We start from the raw sequence: 26,156 nt of genomic DNA on the forward strand, positions 1-26,156 counted from the left end.
TATCTATATTTAATACAAGTATATAATATATGATGTCCCAAGGATAACCTTGCACAAGATAACCTTTGTGAGGTTTATCCCCACAAACTTCATGTTGTCTTTTTACTTTCAAATATTAAGATTCAGCTGTCATGATATTACAGAAATAAATTCAGAAGACTCATACTTTAAAATATCTAAATAATCTACAACCACAGCAACTTTTTCATACATTTAAGAGCTTAACTCATTCTGCACTAAAAAGAACAGTGCAAAAAAAAAAATAGACACATCTTTCACCACTTACTTTCTGTTAAGTGTTTCTAACGTTTGTTCATTTTCTCTCTCTAATTTGATCTGAGAAGGAGAACAAAAGACATTCTGTCGTTACAAAAATATCATACTTATTGAAAAAAATTCTGCCAAGATTGAGGTAACAGAGACAAATAATCAGTGATTTGCAACCATTAGAGACCTTCCCATTAAAATTTGGACAAAGAATTGCATGTAATGGTCCAAGTCCTCCAATCTCAAACACTCAATGAAAACCACGGACACAAATATCTACTGGAAATAAACATTGAATGTGGTTACCTATGACTATTTAATTGGCAGATTCAAAACTTTCCCTAGATGAACTCAAGGTAATCCACAAGAAGCTAAAACAAAAACCAAAATTAAAACACTTTGGTCAAACAAACCTCAGTCAAAACTTACCAAAGCTGTTTTATATCTCAAACTTTCTTCTTCTACTTGCTTCCCTGTTGAAACTTTTTGAGTCTCAAGTTGTTCTTCTAATGCATTTATTCTATAATAAAATAAAAGGAAGTCAAGAAAATAATTTTATTATTAATATCCTAAATCTGTGCTTTGACCCTTCAGGGTCTTGAGATACTGTAATAGGACTTAAAAAAAATAGAAAAAGAAATTTCTTGGTGTCTAAAAAGATGTTCCAATTTACTCCTTTTCATTTTATTCATTGTTTTTGGTTGTTGTGTTTTCGATTGTGAGTCAAAATGTTAAGACAATCAAAAAACTGAGATAAAACCTGACCAATGTTGGTCACAGTTAATGTATGATTGTATGAAAGAGCAGTCAAATTCTAAAGAGAAAAAGTATTTAATTAAAACAGAAATCCTCCATTTTGAAAATGGAAGATGAAAAATAGAGAACTGATTGAAATAATTATCAAACTGCATGATGCCAGCATTAAAATAATAGCCTTAAAATCAACATGGTACAATGTTTCATTCAGCCAGATGCTATTGCCACTAAGAAAATTTGTAGAGATTCATCCACAAAGAGGAATTAAAATCTGAAAAACTATGCCATTTGTAATTTGTGTCCTGAATCTTTTTAACATAACCATTACAAGGCAAACACAAGTTTATTGTTCTAGCTGAACATAAACCCTAAGAATATGAGATTGACTTTGATACATTCAAGGCAAAGAAATTTGACTGATGGAAAAATTCATTTTTAGCTACCATAAAACTTTCCCTTCACAAGCAAATATCAACTGACACTTTCAAAACTAAAATGTTATTGCTCAATATGGTAATATTACTGTGTGGTAAACATCTGCTATTCAATGAAAAAGTCACCTTTCCAACAAAACTACACACTTTACCATGATCTTTCCTCCCTTTTAACTTACATGTTGTGACACAAAATTGCCAATTCACAGCATCAAACAAGTCAAGATTTCATAATTTCAATCTTAATGGCTGTAATATCAAGTTTTCAGCCAGAGTGGAAGGGAAATCAACCAAAACACACATAATCTATTCTATTCTCTAACAGTTATATTTCAATCACTCATTTCTATGAAAAGAAAAATTATTCCTCACAAGGAAATAAACATAGATATAATAAATTAAAAAGTAAAATGTAATCTAGTGAACATCTTAACCAAAAAAACCTGAATTCAGTTGACAGTATATAGATGTGAATCATAAAAGTGATTTACAAGCTTGTAGTGTGCTACATGGTAAATACATTTTACAAACTTGCCTTTGTAGGACAAGGGGAGAATGTTAAAAAAGCTATCCATCTATGGAAATGGCTTACAATCATTCTCTAAGCAAGAACAATATGTTACCAGAAGCAGTAGATTCTTAAAGCCCTCTTTACATTGAACAACCTGAACTTATTTAAAATAATACAATATGGTTTGGCTTGCTGAAGCATTTAGCCAATATTGCAAAGAGGAACTTGCTCACCTCCTACGAATAGAATGATGAATCAACACCAAAACATTTCCTTCATAAACATTTTTCTTTCACTATTGGTTTCAGGTACATCATTTATGATAAGGAAATGAATTTCAATCTGACTATGTTTTATGCAAATATGGGGCAGATGTCACTTCAAAAGCAAGTTAATTATTCATGAAAAAAGCCAAAAGGCTTTAAATAGGTTGAAGCAGGTTGTGGCTCATTTGAATAAACCACAGCTTTATGATATTGTTCATGGGCACAGAGGGATGTCTGCTAAAATAAAACAACATACCTCAGCCATAAAAAAAGAACAAAACAACAGAAAACAAACTCTCTATCAATCAACAGATACCAAGCAGCTGGGATCTTTTTAAATGTAAAAACATTGTGTAAACTAAAGAACATATCAGCTATCTGCCAAAATATACACAAATTTATTCAAGGCTTCAAGATGATTAATTTTTACTGGTTGTTGGCACTTAAGGTAATTTTGAAATTAAACTTTTTTTTTGCCCTTTTAGTTCATCATCATAAACAAAATCGTCTTGGAGTCTGTTGTGAATGATTCTATAAATATCAGTTTTGAAAATTTGGAAATGTGTGTTACACAACTGAGCATCACAAGCCGAGTTGTTGTAAAAATATATCAAATGGTAAGAAATAATCATAATAAAATGATTGTTAATAAAGATTTAAAAATACAGTTCTGCAAAACATTAACCTCTCTAAGTAAGAAAAGAAAAATCTTCTTCAGCCTAAAGCTGAAGTTCATAACACTGAACTAACAATAATAGAGAAAAGAAACTAAATTTACTGCATTGCTGATTGTCCTGAATAGGACACCAGTCTACTGAGGGCCACCCTCCAACATTTTGTTTGTTTTACCCCCTGATTCACTTGCAGACTCTCTCATTCTTTAACCCTTTGATTCATGAAAGTGACCAACCTCTTATTTCTCCTCACACAATATCACCCTCAAATCACACATGAAAGTCATGAGAATAAAGGAAACCATTGCCAACTAAAAGAAGCTCTAAATTGTTAAACAAATTCTCCTTGTCCTTGGGAAATGTATACAGAACAGTAAAGAGAATATGTATGCTGATGTTAGGATGTAAAGGGTTAAAGGAACCTTTTCTTTAAAAGAATGCCATGGGCTGGGTCACACTAGAGCAAATGAAAATATTTACCAATTCTTTGCTAGTCAAAATTTGCAAAAATTTTGCATTTTCCAAATTTTGGTGGTAGTCACATCAAACTAGAATTTGTTGAGAAAAAACTTTACTGATTGATTCATACATTAATCACAAACCCATCTAGTTCTTAAAAGTCAGAATAAAAAAAGATCTTGTGCATATCAGTACTATACAGGCACAGATCCTTTCTTTTTCATACTGATCTTTTGCATTTTGCTTGATGCTTGTGCTTCTTGTGCTGGCTTTAACATTTGTGATGGAAGGGGAATTTTATGTTGAAGCCATCTGTTTCCAAATTGCTGCCAGTTACTGGACTCAATAACTGGACTCAGTAACTGACGTCAACACCTTTCTGTTTGACAATATGTAAAATCATCTTATGTTGTCAAGAAATTGGTTACTAGCTTAAATAAAAACAGATAGTTAAAAAAATTATTCTACAATGAAACATAAAGCTCTCCCAAATTTTTTCTAGCACTTAGCTTATCAAATGAGGCTTCTCACCAAAGACAAAATCACATAAGCAAGTTTTAGTGTTAAAACAAAACATTATTGTGATATTGTACTATCAGTTGAACATACTTCAATTGCTGTAAAATGATTGAAAGCATCTGAAGTGATTTTGATGGCCTTTCCGCAAAGCTGATTAAATATATAAAAGCTTTATATGCTCTTGTTATGACTTTATGCATTTCACAGATCAAATCATCATCTAAACATCAAATCAGTATTACAACATGTACAAAGGTGTAATTTAAGAATACAGCAAGTGAAAGGGCAAAATTTGATTTCTCTGACAAAATTAATCCCTATCATTGACTTCCATTTTGCCTCTATGATTCTGGACTTCAAAATTTTACTAATAATCAAGAGAGCTAATATATGTTCCTACCAAATATTTTCCTAGCATCACCATAAATGGTTGGTTAAAATTACAGAAACTCTGTGAAACACTGGTGGTATCAACATACAACAATTATAACAAAGGATATAATTCACACCTTTTTGGAAGTATCTTTTTTAAAAGAAGAAAAATCAGACTTTAACAAATGCATTTAGGCTTGAGTATAATATTGGACACATTTTCACTGCAAGGAACCAAAGGACAGAACTACATTGAACTGCCGGAGACTAGCTGGTTTAATGTGATCACAACTGATCTGACACATGTTTTCCCTTTTGGCTCCATCCTTTAAACCCTAAGAGTGACCAACATCTAATTTCTTCTTACAGTTATACTGCTAAATCACTTGTTAAGATAACGAGAATAAAAGAAATGATCACCAACCTAAGATGCTTTGATTGTCAAATGAATTCACACAAAGGAAAAGATAATAAATGTGTACATAGTCACATCTGCCAGAGCATTGATCCTTTTATCAAAAACTGGATCATTGGATAATGCAATTCAAGAGTTTCCATTGGCTTGGCCATTATGGGTTATGAACCATTATATAATAAGCTCAGTTATACACACATTCTGATTGGTTCTCACTTATGATCTATTGGAGGACAGACGTATAGATGACGTCATCATTAAAACTTTTTTAAATTTATTCTTTATTATATAAGACAAATAGATTCCAAGTTACCATGCATCTGTTCAGTAATAGATCACGGATATTCATATAGATCACAGATATTCAGTAATAATAGTAATATAGATCACAGTAATATAGATCACAGATATTCACAGATATTTAGGTAGATCACAGATATTCAGTAATAGATCAAAGATATTCAGTAATAGATCACAGAGTAATGGGTCATCAGTGACACACTCAGCTGCGCCTCGTGTGCCACTTTTTTGTTCTTACCACATTTGGACATCATCTGTGATCTATTACTGAACAGATGCACGGCAACTTGGAATCTATTTGTTAATTACACTATGCATGCGCATGAAGACAAGTTAAACCAGAAGTGTTTTTATACATTGTAACATTCCACTTGTTCTTATAAAATAAGGTTGTGAAGATTTATCTATATTTTGGGGCTTTTTTAGTAAAACAATTATTTCACTCACACTTGCTGGATATGAAATGATTATAGCCAACTTGGCCCAACTGGTCTCATTGGCTTTTTTTCATCTCATATCCAAAGCGTGCTTGTGGAATAATTGTTTAATACACTGCAAGTAAAGATTAACTTTTAGCTTTAGCAAGCAAACAAAGGTGGGCGACTGTCTAAGTGAAATAGTTCATCAAAGAATCATGTACTCTTCTTACCTTGTACATAATAATTTGTTTTCTTCTCTAAATTTATTCTGTTTATCTGTTTGCATTGCATGGTCTTCTTGTAATAATGACACTTGTGAAGACAGTCTTTTTAACTGTAAAAGTAATAGACATAAATATCAATAATGGTGCTTCTAAGCTCAACCTTTTTTCAAAGTTGCATTTGGTGACTGAAAGAAATACAATGGTCATTAAAAATCAAATTTCAGTCACCAGGGAAGGAAAGGAAAAAAAAACCAAACACTCAAGACCATTTACCTCACTATACAACCAGGAAGAAAAAGGGAAATACAGGGCATTAATAATTTTTCATGCAATAGTTTATCTCACATTAGCTTATGGAAAAACCACTGAACATAGACTTTTTCGTTTTTACTATTTGCCATGGCAACACAAAAGGTCATGGCTTGGAACACTAAATAACAGTAACAGTTACTACATTAATCACCATACATATTGCAAGTAAGCTAAAATGATCAATAGGGATTTCAAACCCTAGAATGACAAATCACAATTAGTACATGCATGTTGCTGTAAAAAAAAAATTACATATGTAAACTCTCTGTATAGTTATGGGTACCAGAAATGTATTTCTATTTTCACCACAAAGAGTTTTAAATCATGAGACCACAAACCTCTGTTAGAAGAAACATTGAAGTCCCTGCCTCACTATCTGACAGTGCTCGATCAACCATCAGGTCATCAAAACTGTTATGTCTACTGGGATTTTCCGAGTGACATTTATAAAGATGCATATGATGGCTACAGAAAAATGTAACAAAATAGGGAGAGAGAGAGAGTTCTGAGTAAGTATAAATGTCAAACTTTCTGGTAAAAACTAGTAGTGCATTAGGCAATCAAGAGAACAGTTTATCATCAGTATAATTATAATCAATTTTGAAGTTAAATGTTGTGAGTCAGAAAACAGGAACAGTAGAATATTGTCATGTATTCTTTTTTTTACTGCTTCTAAAGTGAAACTTAATATTTTGAATGAGGTGATTTGTTTTGCTAATACAAAGTGTTGTCTCAATGAGAATAAATTAGATCATGCAGGAATAAAGATCTATACAGGTGGCATCTTACTGTCGTCAGTTGAGAACAATGTGTTAGTGACTGCCAACGGCAGCTACAGTAATTCCAATAATACAGAATTATCAATGGCATTACTGTTACTGTACATAACACAGACAGAGAGAGAGAGAGAGAGAAGCCAAGAAATGCTTACACCAAACATAAACACAAAATACCTCACTCTGTAGTTTGTTTTCTAACTACTGATTGAACGAAAAACAGTTCTATGATATATAATTCCAAATAGGAGTGTGTGTGTGTGTGGTGCTGATGGAAGGGGGGGAGGGGGAGGGAATTGCTTTTTAACGACAAAATACCTCACTATCTCTCTCAATTATTTTATCAAGGGTGTCATTATAAATCACACATAACATTTTTCACCTCTTTAGAATAGCAATTCTAAATGATGACCATAAAATGTTCTTTACCAAACAATTAATCTTGTTTGATGTGCTATAAAATTACATTCATCAAATTTATTAATAAGTGCATCCTGTTTACCTTGAAAATGCAGCTGCTGCAGCTGATGATCTTCTATTGCAAAAGGAAATAAATGATAAAGATTATAACTAGCAAGTATACAACAAAAGCTTTGTAAAAGAGTGACTTCATATGGTTTTAAGATTGGAGTTCCCCTAAATTGAAGCAGATATAATCATGATATACAATATCCTTCTAAATATTGCAAAAATTTATTCTACGATTCTCTCTCTAATCACTGTTCTTTCCATTTCATGTCCTGCAATCAGTTGGCCTTTTGGCCACAACAAACTGTTTAAAAAACATACTATTATGACTCAAAAGCAAGACCAAAAAGGCATATTTTCCTGCATATAAAAGAAAAACAATTGTGCCCACCATTATGGTAGAGGTCTAAAAAACACCAAAATCTTATTTACTTCAAAAGGAAATAACTAGACATCAAAAGGGGAGAATCATTGTTACATGTAACATTGTAGTGGTTGGATGGAAACACCTAAAACTTACTTTCTTAGGATGCGTTCAGAATATGGATGGTCCCTTTGTAAAGTTGGAGTATCTTCAAATGCTGTATCCTCACTGAAGCTTTCTCCAAATCCTTCAAATCCTTCTTCAGACTGATACTCACTGGTATCTGAGTGTGAATGTCTATCACTATACATATCAACATTCATGGCTGGTAAAGTTGCACGGTGTTTTAACCGAGGTCCTGTGGGGGGTGGGAACGTAGAGTATTGTTTTTGATTACGACTGAACTTTGAAGGTTGCGGCTCATCTTGGAAATTGTCATCGTCGTCACCATTATACTCATTTGTGGATGCTGTACTGTAAGTACTGTCTCTCTGAAAAGAGAATGTTGCATCAGTACCACAGATCTTTACAAAAGGTACAAGTAACATTCAAGAAGTGGCAATCAAGGCATGGGCACTCAAAGTGCCAGGACTTATCCACGTCTACAGAGCAAGAGACAACTGAAATTATTCCCATTCCCCTTAGATGGCATGCCAGTCCATTGCAAGTTACCCCCTCCCTCCCCCTGCATTTTGTAAGGCTTCTGTGACAGTTTGCCACCACCCATTTATACTTGTGGGCAGAATGATGGTTTCACTGTATTGTAGTCATTGTCATTATCATCATGATAATCATCAAAATAAATTATCCTTAGTCCAAATTTCAGCAGAAGACAATTACCAATAAGAGCACACTGTGGATCTTATGGTCCCTTACCACCATCTGCTCAAATTTTATTGAAATTTGTTTGAACATAGCCATGCACTCCATATGGCTTTTAAATATTCCACAAAATTACACCAGGGTTTTTAATAACTTTTTCCATAAGCAACTGCTAAAGGGCTGTAAGGCAAAATCCAAACATGAGAGGCTGCTCACAGGCTGAGCAGCAAGAGGTCTTATAGGCAGTGGCAGACCAGTGGTAACTAGCTTTTATGCAAACCTCTGAAATACAGGGTTGTGTAACAAAGAGAACACAGTTTCTGAACTTCACCAATTTTTCCATTTTAATTAGTTTTGTTGTCAGCTTCAAGTAACCCACAATAAAAATAGTAATTGAGTAAACCAACCAAAACTGAATGCTTTTCAGCGATGTAAGCCTACTTTGAAAATGACAGAAACTAAAGCCGTGGCTTCCGGCAAATTTGAAACTTGACACCAGATCACAATATATTAGGCATCTCTCAAAATATGACGCAAAATTTGATAAAAAGTGCAAATCCAATGACGTGTGTATCACATAAACTGGTCTGAACTTGTTGAGCTTCAATGATGCATAGATAAACATTGCAAGGATATGCACAGTCAGAAACCTATTTACATCACTGACTAATCCACATAAATATTAATTTTTATAGTTCAATTAACATAGCAAAACTGAAAAGAAAAGAAATAACTTTAATAGAAAATGAAAGACAAAAAAGCCTGAGAAACTTCACGAAAAATTTTTCCCATGAAATGAAATATTGTGTCTTGACATTTATGTATACAAACTTGTGTCTCTTAGCCAATTCCCAAAATCTTAAAGTGCTCGTTGTCATAAGAAATCGTGGTTAATTTTCTCGCAGCACTCAGTGGACTAAATGAGCAACCATTTGGCACGTTTTGAAAAACCAATCAATGAATTTCAAAGTACCTCGCAGCAGCTATCTTCCTGTTGGTCGTTTTCCACCACAGATATTGTCAGTCTTGGGAAAGAATCATCTTCCACTAACTTGTGCGAATTTTTTTCATTTACATTATTGACATCACCATTGGCCCCTAGGGAGATGAAAACATTTCAATATCATACAGACACCATCTAGAAAGACATATATTGTCGGTTCTCGAATCGATCTCGGACTTTCACGTCAGCGAATATTATTCACCTGAGCTACTATCATATTGGAAGCCTTCACAATTGCACATAACGCAATATGATTAGAAACTGATATTTCACCAACCAGTTGGCAATGATGTTAAAAAATCACTTACCTAAAAAATCGTGTATTCCTTTACAAAACCCGTCAAAGCTTATCTGCCCAAACCCTTCAGGATCGAGCTTTTCGATCAGAATTTTTATCTCCTAGTGGTAGAGGAGAATGGTAGAATATCAATGAGTTTTACATTAACAACAATCAACACTCACCGCTAAGGAAGTGAGGCATTTGGTTGCGAACGAATTTGGAAAAAGTGTTCACAGTACTCTCAATTTTGATATTGGAGATCGGGAACGACGAAGAAAATAATTTTAAGGATATCAACCGATTGATCGCTGTTTCCGCAGAAAATTTTAGAATTGTCTTCCTGTTAATGACCGGTTCACCAAGGTAATAGTAAACTAACCCGGTGTGGCGAAAGAGATGACAGGCGAGAGTGCAGATAAAACAACACTTTTCGATACTACAAAAGGAGCGATCGAGCCTCTTCAAAAGCCACTAAATTTATCGTAGAACAATTCTTGCATTTGAAATATTTCGGTCGAAGCAAATTGTCTTCTATCACTAGGAAACAAACCCCAAACGCTGACTAGTCGTGAAAATTACGTCTCTATGTACGCAGATTCATGTACTCACTCTCTGTTTATGATTGGGAATACAAAAAAAACTCCGTCCTCACGTATCTCAAATACAGTTTAAATATTATCTACTGCTGATTCATGGTACAGGCCCATGAATAATGATCAAAATCAAAGTAAGTAGTGGTAAGGACAGTTTTAATTTACCTCAAATCCAACACTAGCGTGTTCTTGGCCGAGGCTTAGAAGATCCTGCGTCTTCACAAAACCGTCGCCATTTTGGTCACAAGCTTCGAAAACAGCTTTCAAATGGGACAGAACATCTTCCGCGTTTACTTCTCCCATGCCTGGAAACGGTGCAACCCCTGATCCTAATAGGGACTACTTAGTTGTACTATAAGAGCATCATTTTGTGCGGTAGACTACTTAGACCTCAATCAAACGGCTGGCGATTTGTTCGCTAAAATCAACAGATGATTGACAACAAGGAAGTCACGTGGCTGAAATCTCTCGAGAACGGCGTAAAGTCTGCAACCTTGAAAATAACGCAATCTTCCGAAATCAGGTTTCTGCGATCAGACAGGAATTTGTGGAAGACCTACACATGATATAGATTTTAAACATACAGTCGTTTGTTTTGCGTTGGAATCCAACGCACTTCCTAACCGGGATCATTCGTAAGTTCTCATATTGGCCGGGCCAGAGCTAGGATGTTGTTTTCTCTGGCACGGTGTCAAGTACCATCTTTTCTTTTGAAACAAGTTTCAAAAGCGAAAACAAGGCTCTTAAAGCTCATTGTTGCGGTTCAAAGAGGCAAAAGCAAAATATGGCCCATTCGTCGTTTGAGAATCATCACGCACGTCTCTCTATCATTTCCGTGATTTCCGATTTCAAAATAAATGTGAAAATCTTGATACTGACCAAGCAGCTTTATGAAAAAAACAGCAAAGAACCGAGATATCACGCGTCTATCATGGGCCGATCGGTGTGTTTATATTTAAATATAAAAGCACCACTGTGATGCGTTAGTTCGTGTGTATTTTTGAGAAACATCTTATAAAAGCAATAAGTAACTTATTCCGTGTTTCGATAACCTCATCCCGAAGCTCAGGGGTCTAGAAAAATTCGAGATAGTTTTGCAAACTATCAACTGCTTCTCGGGTTGCCGAACTGTCAAAAATTCTCTCAAACCCTTGTATTGTGTAAACATTGAAAAAGTCTTCTTTTGTTTTTTTTTATATTTCTTGTTTATTTTTAAATCATTTTTTAGTTTTTTTTATTAATTTTTTTTCTTTTCCTGATTGAATGATCCACTGTCCCAGTCCTCCAAACAAGACACTGCTAAATAAACATGCGTGACGTTGTGGATCCCTGAGCAGAAAATCAAAACTTACCAGTAATGCTACTCAACCCTTTAACCCCTAAGCGTGACTAGCATCTAATTTCTCCTTACAATAGTGACCACTGAACCACACATTAATGTCATGAGAATAAAGAAAGTGATCACCAACTTAAGAATCTCTTGATTACAAGACAAATTCTCCTTGTCAGCACATTAGTAAATGTACAGAGAACAGTATGAAGAATATGAATACTGATGTTAGGGTGTAAAGGGTTAACCCTCAGATCAAATTTGTCATTCTCCTCACTGTCAATCATATAATTCTTATAACGTTAGTTCAGAGAATTTGGTATTGGATCAAGTAATTATCCCCAAATAGAAATTTTTCTTTATTCTCATCACTTATCTGATTGATATTGTATTGATATTGTAAGAGGAAATTCTGTCTTGGTCACTCATGGGAGTTAAAGGGTTAAAGCCCTTATACTGATGGTTGCAAGCCAACTGATACTAAAAGAGGCCCCTTAACACTCAAAGTTACTCTTCCCTGGAGTACTCGTTTGAAACTACCTTTTCCCTGTTAAACATTTTTTGTTACCCTTTAACCCCTAAGGGTGACTAACATCTAATTTCTTGTTACAATATCACCCCTGAATCAAACATCAAGGTCATGAGAATAAAGGAAATGATCACCAACCAAAGAAGCTCTTGATTGTTGAACAAATTCTCTTTGTCAGAACCCTAGGAAATGTCTAGGGAATAGTATGAAGAATATGCATACTGACGTTATGAAGTAAAGGGTCAAACAGTTAAACTCATTGAACAGTGGACCTCTTTGCTGATGTTGCACGACATCGCAAAATGTTTGGATCTTTTCATGCCAAGTAATAACAACCGAAAATAAAAGGACAAAAACTTCAGAGGAAAGGAAATAAAAGGACAAGAACCCACAATACATCAATGTACTTATCAGATAGAAATTGCTATCTTGAGCTAACACCAAATTATCATAACCAATTTACATGGAAAGGTATAGCAGCTACATGGGAGAATTAACAATCAGATCTTGGGAGTTAAAGGGTTAATGCCTAAAGTATAATACCCTTGCTAACAAACTATTGACCAGGAAATAATCCAATGCCCTTCCTCCAAAGGCAGATCAATCATCTAACTCAAGAAAATGGTAAAAACTGGGTCTCTTGGAAAGCTATATTTTTTCCTTTTTCTTCACATTTACATGTAACTTGTACAAATTTCTGGTTTTCAGCTTTGTTTCTAGTTAATCAGTTCAGAGAAGAGAAGCCGTCCAAAGTAGTGCAGCGAGAACTACTGTAAACTCAAAGGTTATTGGTGTATGTCCACTCTAAACTAAGAAAAGGTATGCGTTAACTTATGAATCCTCGCACTCTCACACTTCTTCAGTTTTCATGACAGTCTAAATAAGAACTATGAAAGAGATTGATATTCTTGGGTCCACCCTCTTGATCTTCCCTCAGTAATTGAGTTGTTCAAACAATTACTGATAACTGGCAAAAAGTGTAATTCAAGTTCAGAGAAAATCAGCCAAGAATACCTTGAACCATGATTCATGACTACAAAAAACTTTTAATGACCTTGACAACTTTATGTTGGCAAAACTTGACATTTCCTAAGTGTTTACTTAACTTTTCCTCTTTAACTGAATTAAAAATGTCTTTAACACTGCATAGCTCGACACAGATATAGCTCTCTCAACCTCTCACATCATGAAGTACATAAAACCAAGGTACATATCAAAGTGACATACAAATGATAAGTTAAGACTGTCTAAATCACAACGATGGAATCATAAACTGTAATAGAACAAGAAACTGATAAGGTCAAGGGAATTGATGTGTTGAAGTGAGGAACCTACATTTCCTCATGAAGGCTGGCTAACCAACTCAAAAGTTGACAATAACAATATTATTGTGCGGGAAAGATTAATCATGTTTATACACAGCTCAACCTAGGGTGCATGTTAAAAACTAAAGTTAAGTAAGATAAACTGTCATCTCTTCTTGAAACCATACTTCTTTCTTTCATAGAAGAGATCAGTCTTAGAACTTCCTAAGTTGACAATCTTGGGGCAGCCATCTCTCTGTAAAAAAACAAACAGAAAAGCATCAAGTACTGTATTAAAACTCTGATGCTATTATTTTGAAAACAAAGATTTCCCAGCAATTTCACAAAAGCTTTTCAATGCAGAGTCCATTCTAGATTTGATTTACTGAGTGTTGACAAGGAGCAAATTAGTCATCCAAACAGGCCTTTGGGATTTAAATTAGCTGGGGTGTTACCAAAACTGTGTGTGCACATATAAGGTAAGGCAAACTCAGAAATAGAGCCAAAGTACCCAGCTGGCCAATGCTTGTCCTGTATTCCTCACCATGAAGGGACAAGGAGTATTGTCACTTTCCCAAAGGGAAATGTTATTCCATTGAAGGATAACCCTCTCCCCCTTCTCTTCTTCCAAACCAGCAGTTTTGTTAGATTCTCCTGACAGTTTGTGGTTTTCATTTCACACTCTTGGATATCAAGATGCACTTTGAGAACACAAGTTGTGATTCCGGATGTCCTCAACTTGGACCAACTTTTCTACTATCAGGCCTCAACATCTCCCCCAATACATGAACATTCAACTCCCAATAACTTAACCCTTTAACTGCCATGAGTGACCAAGACAGAATTTCTCCTTACTATATCAACACAATATCAAGCAGTCAAGTGCTGGGAATAGAGAAAAATATTAATTATGGGATTACTAATTGATCTGATACCAATATTATTCTCCAGCTAACATAATGGGGATCATTTGGCAGACAATAAGGAGAATTGCTAATGAGATCTTGGGAGTTCAAGGCTTAAACCTCTTGTTCACTTGGAGTGATTTTACTTTCTGAAGTTATCCTTGAGTTAGTTTCTTCTACATTTTCCCTCGATGTCACAAACCTTCTTTTAATTCTTCTTCTAAGTTTGAGGTGTAGGGAATCAATTGTATTAACCTTGGTCTATAGTATTCCTAGTTTTCTAAATATAACTCACATCTTTCTCTTGAACTGTACATTCTTTACAGTAATAAGCATCAGAAACACCAGGTCCACCACATATTACACAGCGACCTTGATAAGAGCCATAGTTGCATTCATCACATATACGCACCAGTGTACAGGGACGCACATAGGAGTCGCAAATGACACATTTACCATCACCTAAGCATCAGCAAAGAAGAAAAAAACAGCGCATGAACATTACTAGCATTCAATCTCAATGTATGCGATAAAAGGGAAAACATACCAAAACCTTGACTAAACCAGAGGTGAAAAAATCTTCTGAGTGATTTTTTGCAATGGGAAAAGATTTGAATTTCCGACAAAACTCTACCTCAGAATTATTTCTGACAATCCTGGATTTAGAACTTTCACCTCTCACTCGTCACAGAATGGGTGATCTCTCTTCTTTTTAATTGAAATCCGTTGAAACTGACTCCTTAGCTCATAAATAAGAACGCACGTGTATCAATCTAACTTTGACATTCTTTGATTAAACGAAATCTGTACTCGAGTTTCACCTTACTCACATTTTCACTCAGAAAAAAAAGCAAAAGAAAAAGAAAATCTGCAAACTCTCGAAAATAGAATTAGCCATGAAGCAGACGTCATTTGTCTCTAAGCAGAAGAAAATGTCAACTTAGCTTTCTCTCGAATCAGTTGATTACCGTAAAAAAAGTTAAACGAATCTTGTACTTACATTTTTCACACAGCCGACCTATAGCTGAGATATAAGTAAAAATAGAATATAATCAGTAAACTGCACCGGGAACCTTAGTTAAAATTGCAAACAAACTAACCTACGCCAGGCTGTTTTCTGCACATGATGAGGTCTGGATGATGCTTCGCCATCTTGGATCAATTTCCCATCATTCGTTGCAGGACAAAAACGCTACTCAGACGTTCTCATGCCAAGTCCCCCTCGGTCAATATTGCGCACAGTTCGAAAGCCGTCAGAAGGAGGTCGTTTTGGGTCGACTTCGTTTTGCAAGAACAAACGGAATGTAGGATCTAAGCATTTGCTATTTTTTGGTGTGTGTAACTCGTATTTATTTATTTCGTTCTTTCCTTTTTTTCATAACAACGCGTTAGCGTTTTTCTTCATCAGTTACACCTTTTAGCACGGTTCTCATGCCGCACGTTACTTCGTAGTCCTCTTGTATTTAAAGCCAGTTTCTTTTGCGCATAATCACTTTTCAAGTCAGTTTACCCACAGTTGTGCTTTGCAATTTTGCAGTTACATATTAGGCGTTATCAAAGTAAGTACTTTTCCGTTCCGCTTCGTCTATATTCATTTTTTGTTTGTAGTTTGTTTATCTTAATCAGTAAACTCAACTCTTATTTATGTTTTTTAGTAAGAAAATGAGCGCTTAGAAATGGCGAAAATACTCTTGTGATTAGAATGCTTTTGTGGAATCATTGTCATTAAAGAGGGTGCTGTGAAAACTAGGGCGCTAATTGCTGTTAAAGCATAAATCTGAACTTCTCGTTCTCATAGTTAACGACGATGTCACGAGAGAGCAGTGTACTACGTTTTTACACCGAAGATGTTAAAGTCTTCGACCTCTTCAATCTTAGGCGGTTAAACGATGCTATTGAATAATTGTGAGCTTGGGTTCGAAGGGACACTTAAATAAAACTTGCTTGGAGGGGTGGGGTAAACACGTCAACTCTGGTTAGAGTCTTCACTTTCGATGAGGCTCTCTTACTTTCCACCTCTTAGATCTGCTTGGAACTTTCAACTACCCTTCCCCCCTCAAGGAAAAACTTTTCTCGGGGGGGGAGGGGTGTACGGCCTATCGCTTCACGTAGGCAATTGTGCTCCATCCTGTTAACCAATCAGATGCAAAACCTAAAGCAATCACGACTTGATCACCCGCAATTTCCCGCATTTAGGCTGATTGGTCGGTTTGCTTTGAGTTCTCATTGGCTCTTTAGGGTATTTTCTTTTCTTCTGATTGGCTGCATGGCCGTTGTGATCACTTTGGTTTCGATTTTAGGACACTCAATCGAAAAGTGCTCTGGTAGTTCAAGACGATTTGTTTATTTTCGAGTGTTCGACAGGAACTTTCACTGGAATGGTCGATGAAAGATATTTAACTCACAAGAAAGGTTATGTACCAGCCAAGAAGCTTCAGATAAATTCGCGTTTGTTGACCAAAGTTATAGTCAGCTGTATCAATTCAACTGTATATTGTTTGTCAGGGGGTAAACAAAAAAAATAAAATCAGAAATTGTGCCACTGACTTGACCCATATATTTCCTTTAGTGTCAGCACAACTTTTTTTGCATACTTTCATATATTCTTAACCGTCTATTCATCACTTCACGGGTTTATTTAGAACCACCATCATGACCAGCTCCCAGTTGGCTTGTTAGCTCAGTTGGTAGAGCGCTGCACCGGTATCGCAGAGGTCATGGGTTCAAATCTGAATTTTTTTTCAGGCCTTATTTTCACTACTGCCTAAGTAGTGCACATCACTGCGAGGATCACTTTCATTCATATTCATATTTTGTAGGCACAAAGATGCAACAATCGCGAAAAACCTGCTCTCAAATTTTCGCCGTATGTTTCTTTCCCATTTTTTCCGTTCATTTTCACTATCGCTGGTGTCAATTGAGGAAATGGATCTGGGTAGGGGGGAGCTCCTTGCATGCACCTAACCCCTTTACCGTATGGAAAGAGAAAGCCCTAAAAATGTTATATAATGATTCGACAACCCGGTATTTCAGGAGATGCAAGTGTGGAAGCACCCCTGGGATATCCTGACTACACCCTCGGCGGTCACCTAGACTACAATCCCGTCCTAGATCCCCCCCTCTAACCTTTGAGAGAACGTTGGTAACGTAGGTAATGATTTAAGAGGTTAAATTCAGCATAAATCAACGTAATAAGGCAGAGGGTGTGGAGGGGGGGGATAAATGCGAGTAAGCGGGAGGGGGAATGGGAGGGAGGAATGGTTAAAAAAAAAAAAAAAAAAAAAAAAAAAGGTTAAACCCAGCTGTCATTGTTGCTGTCAGAGGCCCAGGTCGCACTACTGCCCAAACCAAAAAGTAGGCAGCCAAAAAATTTCCAAAAAGGTTAAACCGCAACCGGAAGAGCCGAAAAATGTGATGCAATTTTTGAGTCGCACTACCGAAATACACAAATACGTTAAGATAAACACAGTTGATCAGATTTCATTTCTGGCGCGTATTGTGCGGTAATAAACATGAACCCAAATCAGGCATTTTGCTTTGCTTTTGCCATTCTACTTCTACAAATTATCGACATGCAACAGCAGCAAATGTTTGCCTTTTTCATCCTGTATCAGAGATGGGTAAATGAATACATGCAAATCCTGAATGTCGCTTTTCTAAGAAGACAGCGGCATTTACGTAGAATTCGTGTTGCGCCTTATACATGGACCATTCCTCGCCCAGCCGAATCATGGTTTGATATTCATTACTTGAGCCCTTTGCTCTTCTTGCAGCCATTTGTCGTAGTGTTTGTTTTTCTTTTTCTGCCAAACCTTCAGCTGACCTGGAGCTGGTCGGGCTATCGCTCTCACTTACCACACTTGCTGGACTATCGGATCGCCCAAGCAAAATTCCGCTGGGTCTCGCTTGATCTAAGATCGGTCCAGCCAATGTAGGGTCGAAATGACGAAAGTTTTGGCTTAAGAATGATCCCGGCGCATAATAAAAAGTAAAACGTCCATCCATGCTGAAAGTTGGCGGGTAAATATTAAAATTCCCGCCGATTGAGTAGTTTAACTGCGGGTCATATCTAGGTCAAATGACTAGCGTTGACAGCTCTGCCTTCCCCACCCATACACTTCGGTGGCTTTGAAGTTTCTGTGGACTTTCCGAAATTTTAGAAATTTGTGAAATACTGTGATGACAGACATTAATCCTTTTTTGACGGATTATTGATCTAAACCTCCCTAGTGCGACCCGGGCCAGAGTATATCGCTTAAACAAACAATGCAGGCGTGATTGTCTTCAGCATTTGGAAACTATTACATTCGGATTTCCATCTCTTCGTCGAAGGTTGGTAGTAATTTTGACTGTATACAGCTTACATTCTGACTCTTAAGCTTTCTTAGGAATACTGAACACAATTCGGATCGAAAAATTCCACAGTTTTCGCCGCAGATAATGAGTTCTGCCACACGAAATTGTGAAAATCGATGAATGAATGTTGCAGGTGGCTAACGGTAACCAGTAGCTTATGAAACTAAATCTTGTTCGATTTGACTTCGAAATACAAGTCCAGTTCATCTTGTTCGATGTGGACCGTTTGTTGGAACTTTAATTTCGCAATTTCATTTCTTTTGAGGAGTAACTCAGCCAGGGTCAAGAATCTTACTCACAACAATTTCATTAAAATTATAATCATTAAATTTTTTACAAGAAGATCGTTTGTTTCCAACGTTTGCAAACATAGCTCAGTTGATAGCAACACCCAACTAGTATCTGAGAGGCATGGGTTCGAATTTCTTCGATGCAGAACTTTTTTCCGGGCTTCCCTCAGATCTCAGTTTCTGCAATTGCTTAAATTCATCTTTTGGGCTTCAGATTTCACGTGTAGTATCACGTGACATTTGATGTAAACAAACCCCGAAAGTTCGGACATTGAGTCGAGCTCGCAGCACATGTGTTCAAACTTCGGCTTTGGAAATTTTTCTTAAATAACTTCCCGCTTTTGAGAAACGTTACTTCGCTCAAAATTGGCATCTTTCTTTTATCATTTATTTGATCGTGTGTCAAGCAAGTTGTTATTTCGCTGCTGTTGAAGCAGATGCGAAGAATGTTACAGGAAGCGTTGCGGCATGGAATAATCGAACCAGTTCTGCGTTCAGTGATGTATCTGATCAGGTATTTTCGGGGTGTTAAGTGCATAGATTGTTAAATAAAATCATTTCTGTCAGGAAATAAGTGCCCACGAATCGCTGTAGAACGTGAGGAAGCCTGAATTCCCACACAGAATTATCTGATAAATGTACCGTTTTTTTTAACTTTAAGTAACGCAAGTGGGAAATTCTGCGAAACTCAGAACAACCTTCAAAAAGAGTTAAATTTAAGAATGGCAGATCACAATAGTAAAGCTGATTTCAACGCAATGAGTGGGGCAGAGCTTAAGAAATATCTACAAGAACGGGGGATTTCAGCGAGCGGATACTTTAAAATCTCGTTAGTGGAAATCACCTCCTCAGTCGAAAAAATGGTTCTGCCAGTGGATCCAAATTTCGAAAAGGCGACACCACTGCTTTAGAAGAATTAATAATTCATGGATGCTAATACCCAATCCATTTTTCCCGAAGACTGTTAACAATTTTAACGCGTCGCAGCCGTTTGGATTGTACGACATTTTTAATTATTTGATTTGCTCTCCTGAACTCATCGCTGGCTCTACGCTCAGATTTAAAAGGGCTTTGGCTACTGCGTATTCCTCTGTCGATTTTGATAATCAAGTGTCAGAAGGGTTTTAGCCAAGGTAAACTTTCTTGCATCTCTCTTTTTCTCGTTCGCAAGATGCCTTCCGTTTACGATTGAGTCGCGACACCTAGACATAGTATATATATATTTATCCCGAAGACAAAATAATGAGTTAAAAGAATAAATGAATTAACTTACCCTTTCTTTACTAGCAACTGCAGATATAGGATCAGGATCCACTTCTGTTGGACCATTTCCACCGACAAAATGTAGACTACAAACGTAGCTGTCTTTCATGCACACGAACGAGTCATCTCGATGACATGACCGTATCCCCCTTTGCCTTCTCTCCTTTGTCTAACTGCCCCCGGAAAACGGGAAAACTTGACCGGGTCGCCGTTAGCGTTTCTTACCTAGGGGTTGAGGTATCGTGAATCGTTTTTGCAGGTGCCATAAGCACGTCTCTTTGTCGTAACCAGTATGTTTAGGTATACACTTACTAAACAACTGCAATCGTACACGTTCATAGAGTTGAAATCGGTGTTATTTTGGGGAATCAATGCTTCCTCGCGTTCTATAGCGATTCGTGGGCACTAATCTCCTGTCAGACGGGGATTTATTTGACAATCTACGCACTAAACACCCTGAAAATACCTGATCAGATACATCATAATAAATAAATAATAATAAATTTAATACTTATATAGCGCAAAATTAATTATAAGTATATGATCTAATGCGCTTTACAATAAAATAAAAAATATCTAAAGAAACCGCAGGGAATATGATAGTTAGATTACAAAAATGAAAACAAAATTATATTTAACAATTAATCTGCGAGAATCACGTCTGCACTCGAACTTATTTTCGTACCTCTTGAATGCCAACCCTCGGGAAAGAGCGTGCTACGGGAAAAACGTGCACCAGAAAACAAAAAGATATTATTGAAAATATTCGAAATTCTCGCTGAGCCAAATCATGTTCATGTGGCAGACATCTTCTTCATCGTCGCCAACAAGTACTTCAACCTCCTGGATTTAGGTTTGGGCCGTTATTCACTAATATTTGAATATTATATGACTTAGACCAGACATGTTTTCTTATCGACTGTATGGTTTATCATCATTTTTGTGACCTCATGTACTAAACGGAGGCGATTTTGCATCGACATCCGGCAACACAGGTGTCAAGAGGTAGACATCATAGTAAAGAGATGCTGACAGTATCAGACTCCAGTGTTGCCCAGAATAGATACCGTTAGGTTTCGCCAAATAATGTCATTGTTTGGCGACCATATCGAGATCGGATGTCATTTTAAAAGAATCTGTGCAAAACCAGTGCAAATGAAGAGCAGGGCAAACACGGGTTGATACCGCTGATATATTATCCAACAAGTTAAATACGAAGGATCAACTTTATTTTGCGCGACTATGTGATATTCAACCGGGCACAATTTAAGACAAATTTTTATCATACTATTGATGCCAATGGTGAAAAAATAGGTGCGGTTAGTGAAGATTTTTTAGAAACTTATTAAGAAGTTGGCTAGTCAAGGCTAAAGAAATGAAAGGTTGAACTTCATTCGATTAATCTGACATCTTTTGGAATTAAAAACCCATTATCCCCTCAGTTGACTCTAGTGAGGAACTTCTCGGAGGGGTGTGTAACAGGCTATTAAAAGCCTATCTCAAGTTGATCAAAATTGTAGCTATGATTCTTATTGCATCGATTGCTTACTGTAGAAGAGACACATAAAAGATAGTTTGCAACTTAGAAGGTTTCTATCATTGCTGATTAATATTGCATACAGAGTCGCCTTCTAAGACGCTAATTCTGGAATTACCACAAACGAAAAAACAGACAATGAAAAAGTATCAGCATTAGACAGATTCTGAAATGGTTCTATATATAACTTGCTTTTAAGCACGGTCATAGGCTGATCTTGGGGTCCTCTTGTCTCTAAGCACATCTGGAGGATTTCCTGGAATCAGCTGTGCAAAGTCACTTGGTAAAATTCAAAGGGATTCTTAAGCACTTCAATATCCCCGATCATGTGCTAACGACCACTTTCAGATAAATTTTTTTTGTTTATTTACAGAATGAACATTGCCTTAAGAGTCATCCTAGTTCTGAGTTTGCTGTTTTTTGTGGACAGTTCATCGTCTTCACCAGTGAAACAAAAAAAGACTAAAGTCCTTATCCTTGGCGCCGGACTCTCCGGAATCAGAGCTGCTAAGACGCTACTGGACAAAAACATTACCGACATTCTGATTCTCGAGGGAGAGAACTACACGGGAGGCAGAATACATGCCTTGAAATTTGCGAACTATACGATTGAAGAGGGGGCCAACTGGATCCATTTGGTAGATGATGACGAAACCAAACCTCATGTAGAACGAAAAGACGCAAAAAATATTCGTGCAATCACTTGCAACTACTCAGACATTATTGTGAGGTAAGACGAGTCCGTATCAACAGGATCACGCTTTATACTCTTTAAAAGAAGGAAATTGAGTGTAACAGTCGCATTTTGCGCTAGTTGATAAACTCTCTTGGAATAGGGGCCATCCATTAAATATCGCATATCGTCATTTGTTCTATAGAAACTTTCTTTTTCAATATAATTTTGCAGGGACGATAAAGGCAAAGATATCACTGATTTTACAGTTCTCAAGGAGTTTAATGATAAAGTGGAGCACAAAATTGAAGATTACCAAAATGAGAGGAGGCTAAATAAACTTTCTGACATGCCAGCGCGTGTTGGTTTTCAGCTGATGGGGTGGAAAGGAAAACGACCCATAGAAAGAGCCATTGAATATCTGAATGTGGATTTTGAGTACGCCAAACCACCAGAAGAGTTTTCTTTCTACAATTTGTTTGAGCGTGGAAAGGATTTTTTCGTTACTGACGAGCGCGGATTGTGGACGTTGTATGAAGACCTCTACAAGCCACTAGAAAAGAAAACTTTATTGAACAAAACTGTCACAAAAATCAAGCTGAACCCGGATTCGGTTGAAGCTCAGACCTCCGATGGTTGGAGTTACCAGGCAGATTACGCTCTTTGTACATTCAGCTCCGGAGTTCTGGCCAGCGACTTGGTTACTTTCGAGCCAGCCCTTCCTGATTGGAAAAAAGAGGCCATTTATAAAAACCCATTATCGCTATACACGAAAATTTACCTGAAATTTCCAAAAAAGTTTTGGGATGATCACGAATATATTCTGTACGCTTCCAAAGAGCGCGGACGTTTCCCTGTGTGGCAGGACCTGTCAAGACCTGGGATTTATCCCGTTGCGAGTGGGATGTTACTGATCACTGTAACAGGGGCTCAAGGACGAAGGATTGAGGGACAACTATTTAATGAAACAAAGGCAGAGATCATGGGAATGTTGAGAGAGATCTACGGGAATGGCATCCCTGAAGCGACAGGTGAAGGGGCATAGTTCAGCTTTGCAGGGTTCTTTTTAACTAAAAATCAACATATCATATCGTTCATTCTAAAATTGGTCAAAAGAAAACATCGTCAAGTGGAGAGATAAATTAGCTATAGTTTCCGTTCATTTTTTTCTCTTCTTTTGTCGGAAATTATCCCTACAGAAATAAAAATACAATTAAGACAAGTTGTGGCCTTAAAAACCTTTATTATTACCAAACCAGACTCAAAAAAAGTAATAAAAGACGAACCAATCGTAACGCCACCCAAAAAGACTGAGTTCTGGCTAGTTTTATTCACTGCACAAAGATCTTCACCATCAGAGTCTGCAGGTCTCCCACATCACGATGCAAGTACTCTCTTTAACATAATTGTTAAATATTTTCTTCAGATATTTATTATCGCCGTTGGTCAAAGGAGCCGCTGACGCAAGGCGCATATTCAGAGCCAGTGGTGGGTATGACTTCTGAAGACTGGAAGAACATTGGAAAAAACCTGGGGCGACTGTACTTTGCTGGCGAGGCGACGAGCGAAGAGTGGTACGGCTACATGCAGGGTGCTTACTTGACCGGCGACGAGAAAGGGAACATGATTGCCGAGAAAATCTCTCCAAGTGAATCTTCCAGCAAACCGGGAAAACCAAAGAGTGAGGCAACCCCCGCCAAAGTGTCTTCAGCAGGAATCTTATTGTTCCCTTTTTGGTTAATAACCGTGTGGAAGTAAACAATTCATCAAGCCAGCAAGAGATTTGTTATTGACCCTGATAACCCTAGAGCAACCCTTACTGACTGATAGAGTGACATAACTGTAACTTTGATGAAACGTTCGTGTTGCGTAGAGAACCCTCTAGATGTAATAGTGTACTCTGTAGGAGAATTTGTCAGCTTTCGCCTGGTATATAGATAGATAGCCTTTGACTAAAGTTACTTGCCCACGAGGGCAAGGTGCATTAAAATTCGAAAGTAATTAAGCAGACTTTGAATAAATATTACTTCTTTTTTGCTGTTCGTCCCTGTAATTATCACCTGCAGATAGTCCTGTGCAAGTACTAACTGCTTTCGGCTAGATTTATAAACCACGAGTTCACTTTCACTCAGCTTGTGATTGTGTTACTAAACAAAAAAATGCTATGTTGCTGTGCTTCTGTTCAGTGAAGAATCCCACATGACGTAAACATATCGCAAGAACAGAAAAGTAGTAAACGATGGGCAGGCGAGAGTGTCAGTGATGTTCTTAAAAAAAAAAAAAAATAAAAAAATAAAAAAAAAACAGCGCATGAACATTACTGGCATTAAATCTCAATGTATGCGATGGAAGGGAAAACACACCGAAACCCTGACTAAACCGGAGGTGAAAAAATCTTGAGTGATTTTTTGCCATAATAAAGATTTGAATTTGCGACAAAACTCCACTTCAGAATTATCTCTAAAAATCCTGGACTTAGAACTTTCACCTCCTCACTTGTCACAGAATGGGTGATCTCTCTTCTTTTGAATTGAAATCCGTTGAAAACTGACTTTGATTTAAAGGAAATCTGTACTCGAGTTTCACCTTACTCACATTTTCACACAGAGAAAAGAAAAAGAAAATCTGCAAACTCTCGAAAATATAATTAGTCATGAGGCAGACGTCATTTGTCTCTAAACAGAAGAAAATGTAAACATAGCTTTCTCTGGAATCAGTTGGTTACCGTAAAAAAAGTTAAACGGATCTTGTACCTATATTTTTCGGACAGCCGACCTATAGCTGAGATATAAGTAAAAATAGAATATAATCAGTAAACTGCACCGGGAACCTTAGTTAAAATTGCAACCAAACTAACCTACGCCAGGCTGTTTTCTGCACATGATGAGATCTGGATAATGCTTCGGCATCTTGGATTAATTTCCCATCATTCGTTGCAGAACAAAAACGTTAATCAGACGTTCTCATGCCAAGTCCCCTCGGTCAATATTGCACACGGTTCGAAAGCCTTCAGAAGGAAGTCGTTTTGAGTCGACTTCGTTTTGTAAGAACAAACGGAATGATCCAGGCGTTTGCTATTTTTTGGTGTGTATAACTCGTATTTATTTATTTCGTTCTTTCCTTTTTTTCATAACAACACGTTAGCGTTTTTTCTTCGTCAGTTACACCTTTTAGCACGGTTCTCATACCGCACGTTATTTCGTAGTCCTCTTGTATTTAAAGCCAGTTTCTTTTGCACATAATCACTTTTCAAGTCAGTTTACCCACAGTCGCGCTTTGCGATTTTGCAGTACATATTAGGCGTTATCAATGTAAGTACTTTTCCGTTCCGCTTCGTTTACATTAATTTTTTTTTGTAGTTTGTTAACTTAATTAGTTAACTTAACTTATTTATGTGTTTAGTTTCAACCGACCACTACTACTGCAGTCTAATAAACAGTATTATTTCGAGTTGGAAAGATAAATTTTTTTGTTGTTACTCGGAATGTTATAATGTACGAAAACATTTCCTGTTTAACTTTTCTCTGTGCGCGCGCATGGTGTAATAGCTCATAACCCATAATGCCTAAGCCAATGAAAACTCTTAGATTGCATTATCTAATGATCCAGTTTTTGATATTAACTAATTATTTATTAGCCGTTAAAGCCATCATCCCATTTAGACCCTCCAGGAGATCTATCATTAGTATGTCTGATCGGAAAAGGAGGCCCAGGCCTCCCAAAGTTCCAGACCTA

General features: G+C 36.8%; 3 protein-coding genes across 5 annotated transcripts in view; 1 reads left to right on the forward strand and 2 right to left on the reverse strand.

The window, feature by feature from the left end:
• The window catches only part of LOC131769831 (rab11 family-interacting protein 4), a 15,550-nt gene extending 4,881 nt beyond the window's left edge, over positions 1–10,669 (reverse strand). Inside the window, exons 1-9 of one of the 2 annotated variants that reach the window (XM_059085561.2) lie at positions 10,400–10,669; positions 9,670–9,760; positions 9,332–9,456; positions 7,693–8,027; positions 7,207–7,236; positions 6,267–6,393; positions 5,623–5,726; positions 697–787; positions 287–336 (exon numbers count right to left, since the gene is read on the reverse strand). In XM_059085561.2, the coding sequence (XP_058941544.2) occupies positions 287–336; positions 697–787; positions 5,623–5,726; positions 6,267–6,393; positions 7,207–7,236; positions 7,693–8,027; positions 9,332–9,456; positions 9,670–9,760; positions 10,400–10,537 (1,091 nt within the window). In that variant the 5' untranslated portion in view covers positions 10,538–10,669. Of the gene's footprint in view, positions 1–286; positions 337–696; positions 788–5,622; positions 5,727–6,266; positions 6,394–7,206; positions 7,240–7,692; positions 8,028–9,331; positions 9,457–9,669; positions 9,761–10,399 lie in introns of both variants that reach the window. The other variant, XM_059085560.2, reaches the window with a different exon arrangement.
• Positions 10,670–13,121: 2,452 nt separating this feature from the next.
• Positions 13,122–25,331, reverse strand: LOC131769776 (PHD finger-like domain-containing protein 5A). 2 transcript variants are annotated; one of them, XM_059085493.2, is made up of 4 exons: positions 25,279–25,331; positions 15,303–15,326; positions 14,598–14,764; positions 13,122–13,653 (listed from the first exon to the last, which is right to left on the reverse strand). In XM_059085493.2, the coding sequence occupies exons 1-4, from the start codon at positions 25,328–25,330 to the stop codon at positions 13,564–13,566; spliced, it is 333 nt and encodes a 110-aa protein (XP_058941476.2). In that variant the 5' UTR covers position 25,331; the 3' UTR covers positions 13,122–13,563. The 2 variants fall into 2 exon arrangements, with proteins under 2 accessions (XP_058941476.2, XP_058941475.1); XM_059085492.2 differs by lacking the exon at positions 25,279–25,331 and adding an exon at positions 15,403–15,460.
• On the forward strand, positions 18,545–24,457 carry LOC131769774 (uncharacterized). The gene is made up of 4 exons (XM_059085490.2): positions 18,545–18,634; positions 22,122–22,478; positions 22,656–23,452; positions 23,848–24,457. The coding sequence occupies exons 2-4, from the start codon at positions 22,123–22,125 to the stop codon at positions 24,177–24,179; spliced, it is 1,485 nt and encodes a 494-aa protein (XP_058941473.2). The 5' UTR covers positions 18,545–18,634; position 22,122; the 3' UTR covers positions 24,180–24,457.
• Positions 25,332–26,156: the final 825 nt, after the last annotated feature.

This window comes from Pocillopora verrucosa, chromosome 8, assembly GCF_036669915.1.
Source record: "Pocillopora verrucosa isolate sample1 chromosome 8, ASM3666991v2, whole genome shotgun sequence".
Classification (NCBI taxonomy): domain Eukaryota; kingdom Metazoa; phylum Cnidaria; class Anthozoa; order Scleractinia; family Pocilloporidae; genus Pocillopora; species Pocillopora verrucosa.

Bases quoted from the DNA above. Each gene is read 5' to 3' on its own strand.
- LOC131769774 (XM_059085490.2), top strand. From the start codon at position 22,123: ATGAACATTGCCTTAAGAGTCATCCTAGTTCTGAGTTTGCTGTTTTTT. The intron at 22,479-22,655 runs GTAAGACGAGTC...ATAATTTTGCAG, and splicing joins TACTCAGACATTATTGTGAG to GGACGATAAAGGCAAAGATA. The intron at 23,453-23,847 runs GTGAAGGGGCAT...TATTTTCTTCAG, and splicing joins TGGCATCCCTGAAGCGACAG to ATATTTATTATCGCCGTTGG.
- LOC131769776 (XM_059085493.2), bottom strand. From the start codon at position 25,330: ATGCCGAAGCATTATCCAGATCTCATCATGTGCAGAAAACAGCCTGGC. The intron at 15,327-25,278 runs GTTAGTTTGGTT...CTTATATCTCAG, and splicing joins CAGAAAACAGCCTGGCGTAG to CTATAGGTCGGCTGTGTGAA. The intron at 13,654-14,597 runs GTGAGTTATATT...GTTTTTTTACAG, and splicing joins GTACAGTTCAAGAGAAAGAT to AGAGATGGCTGCCCCAAGAT.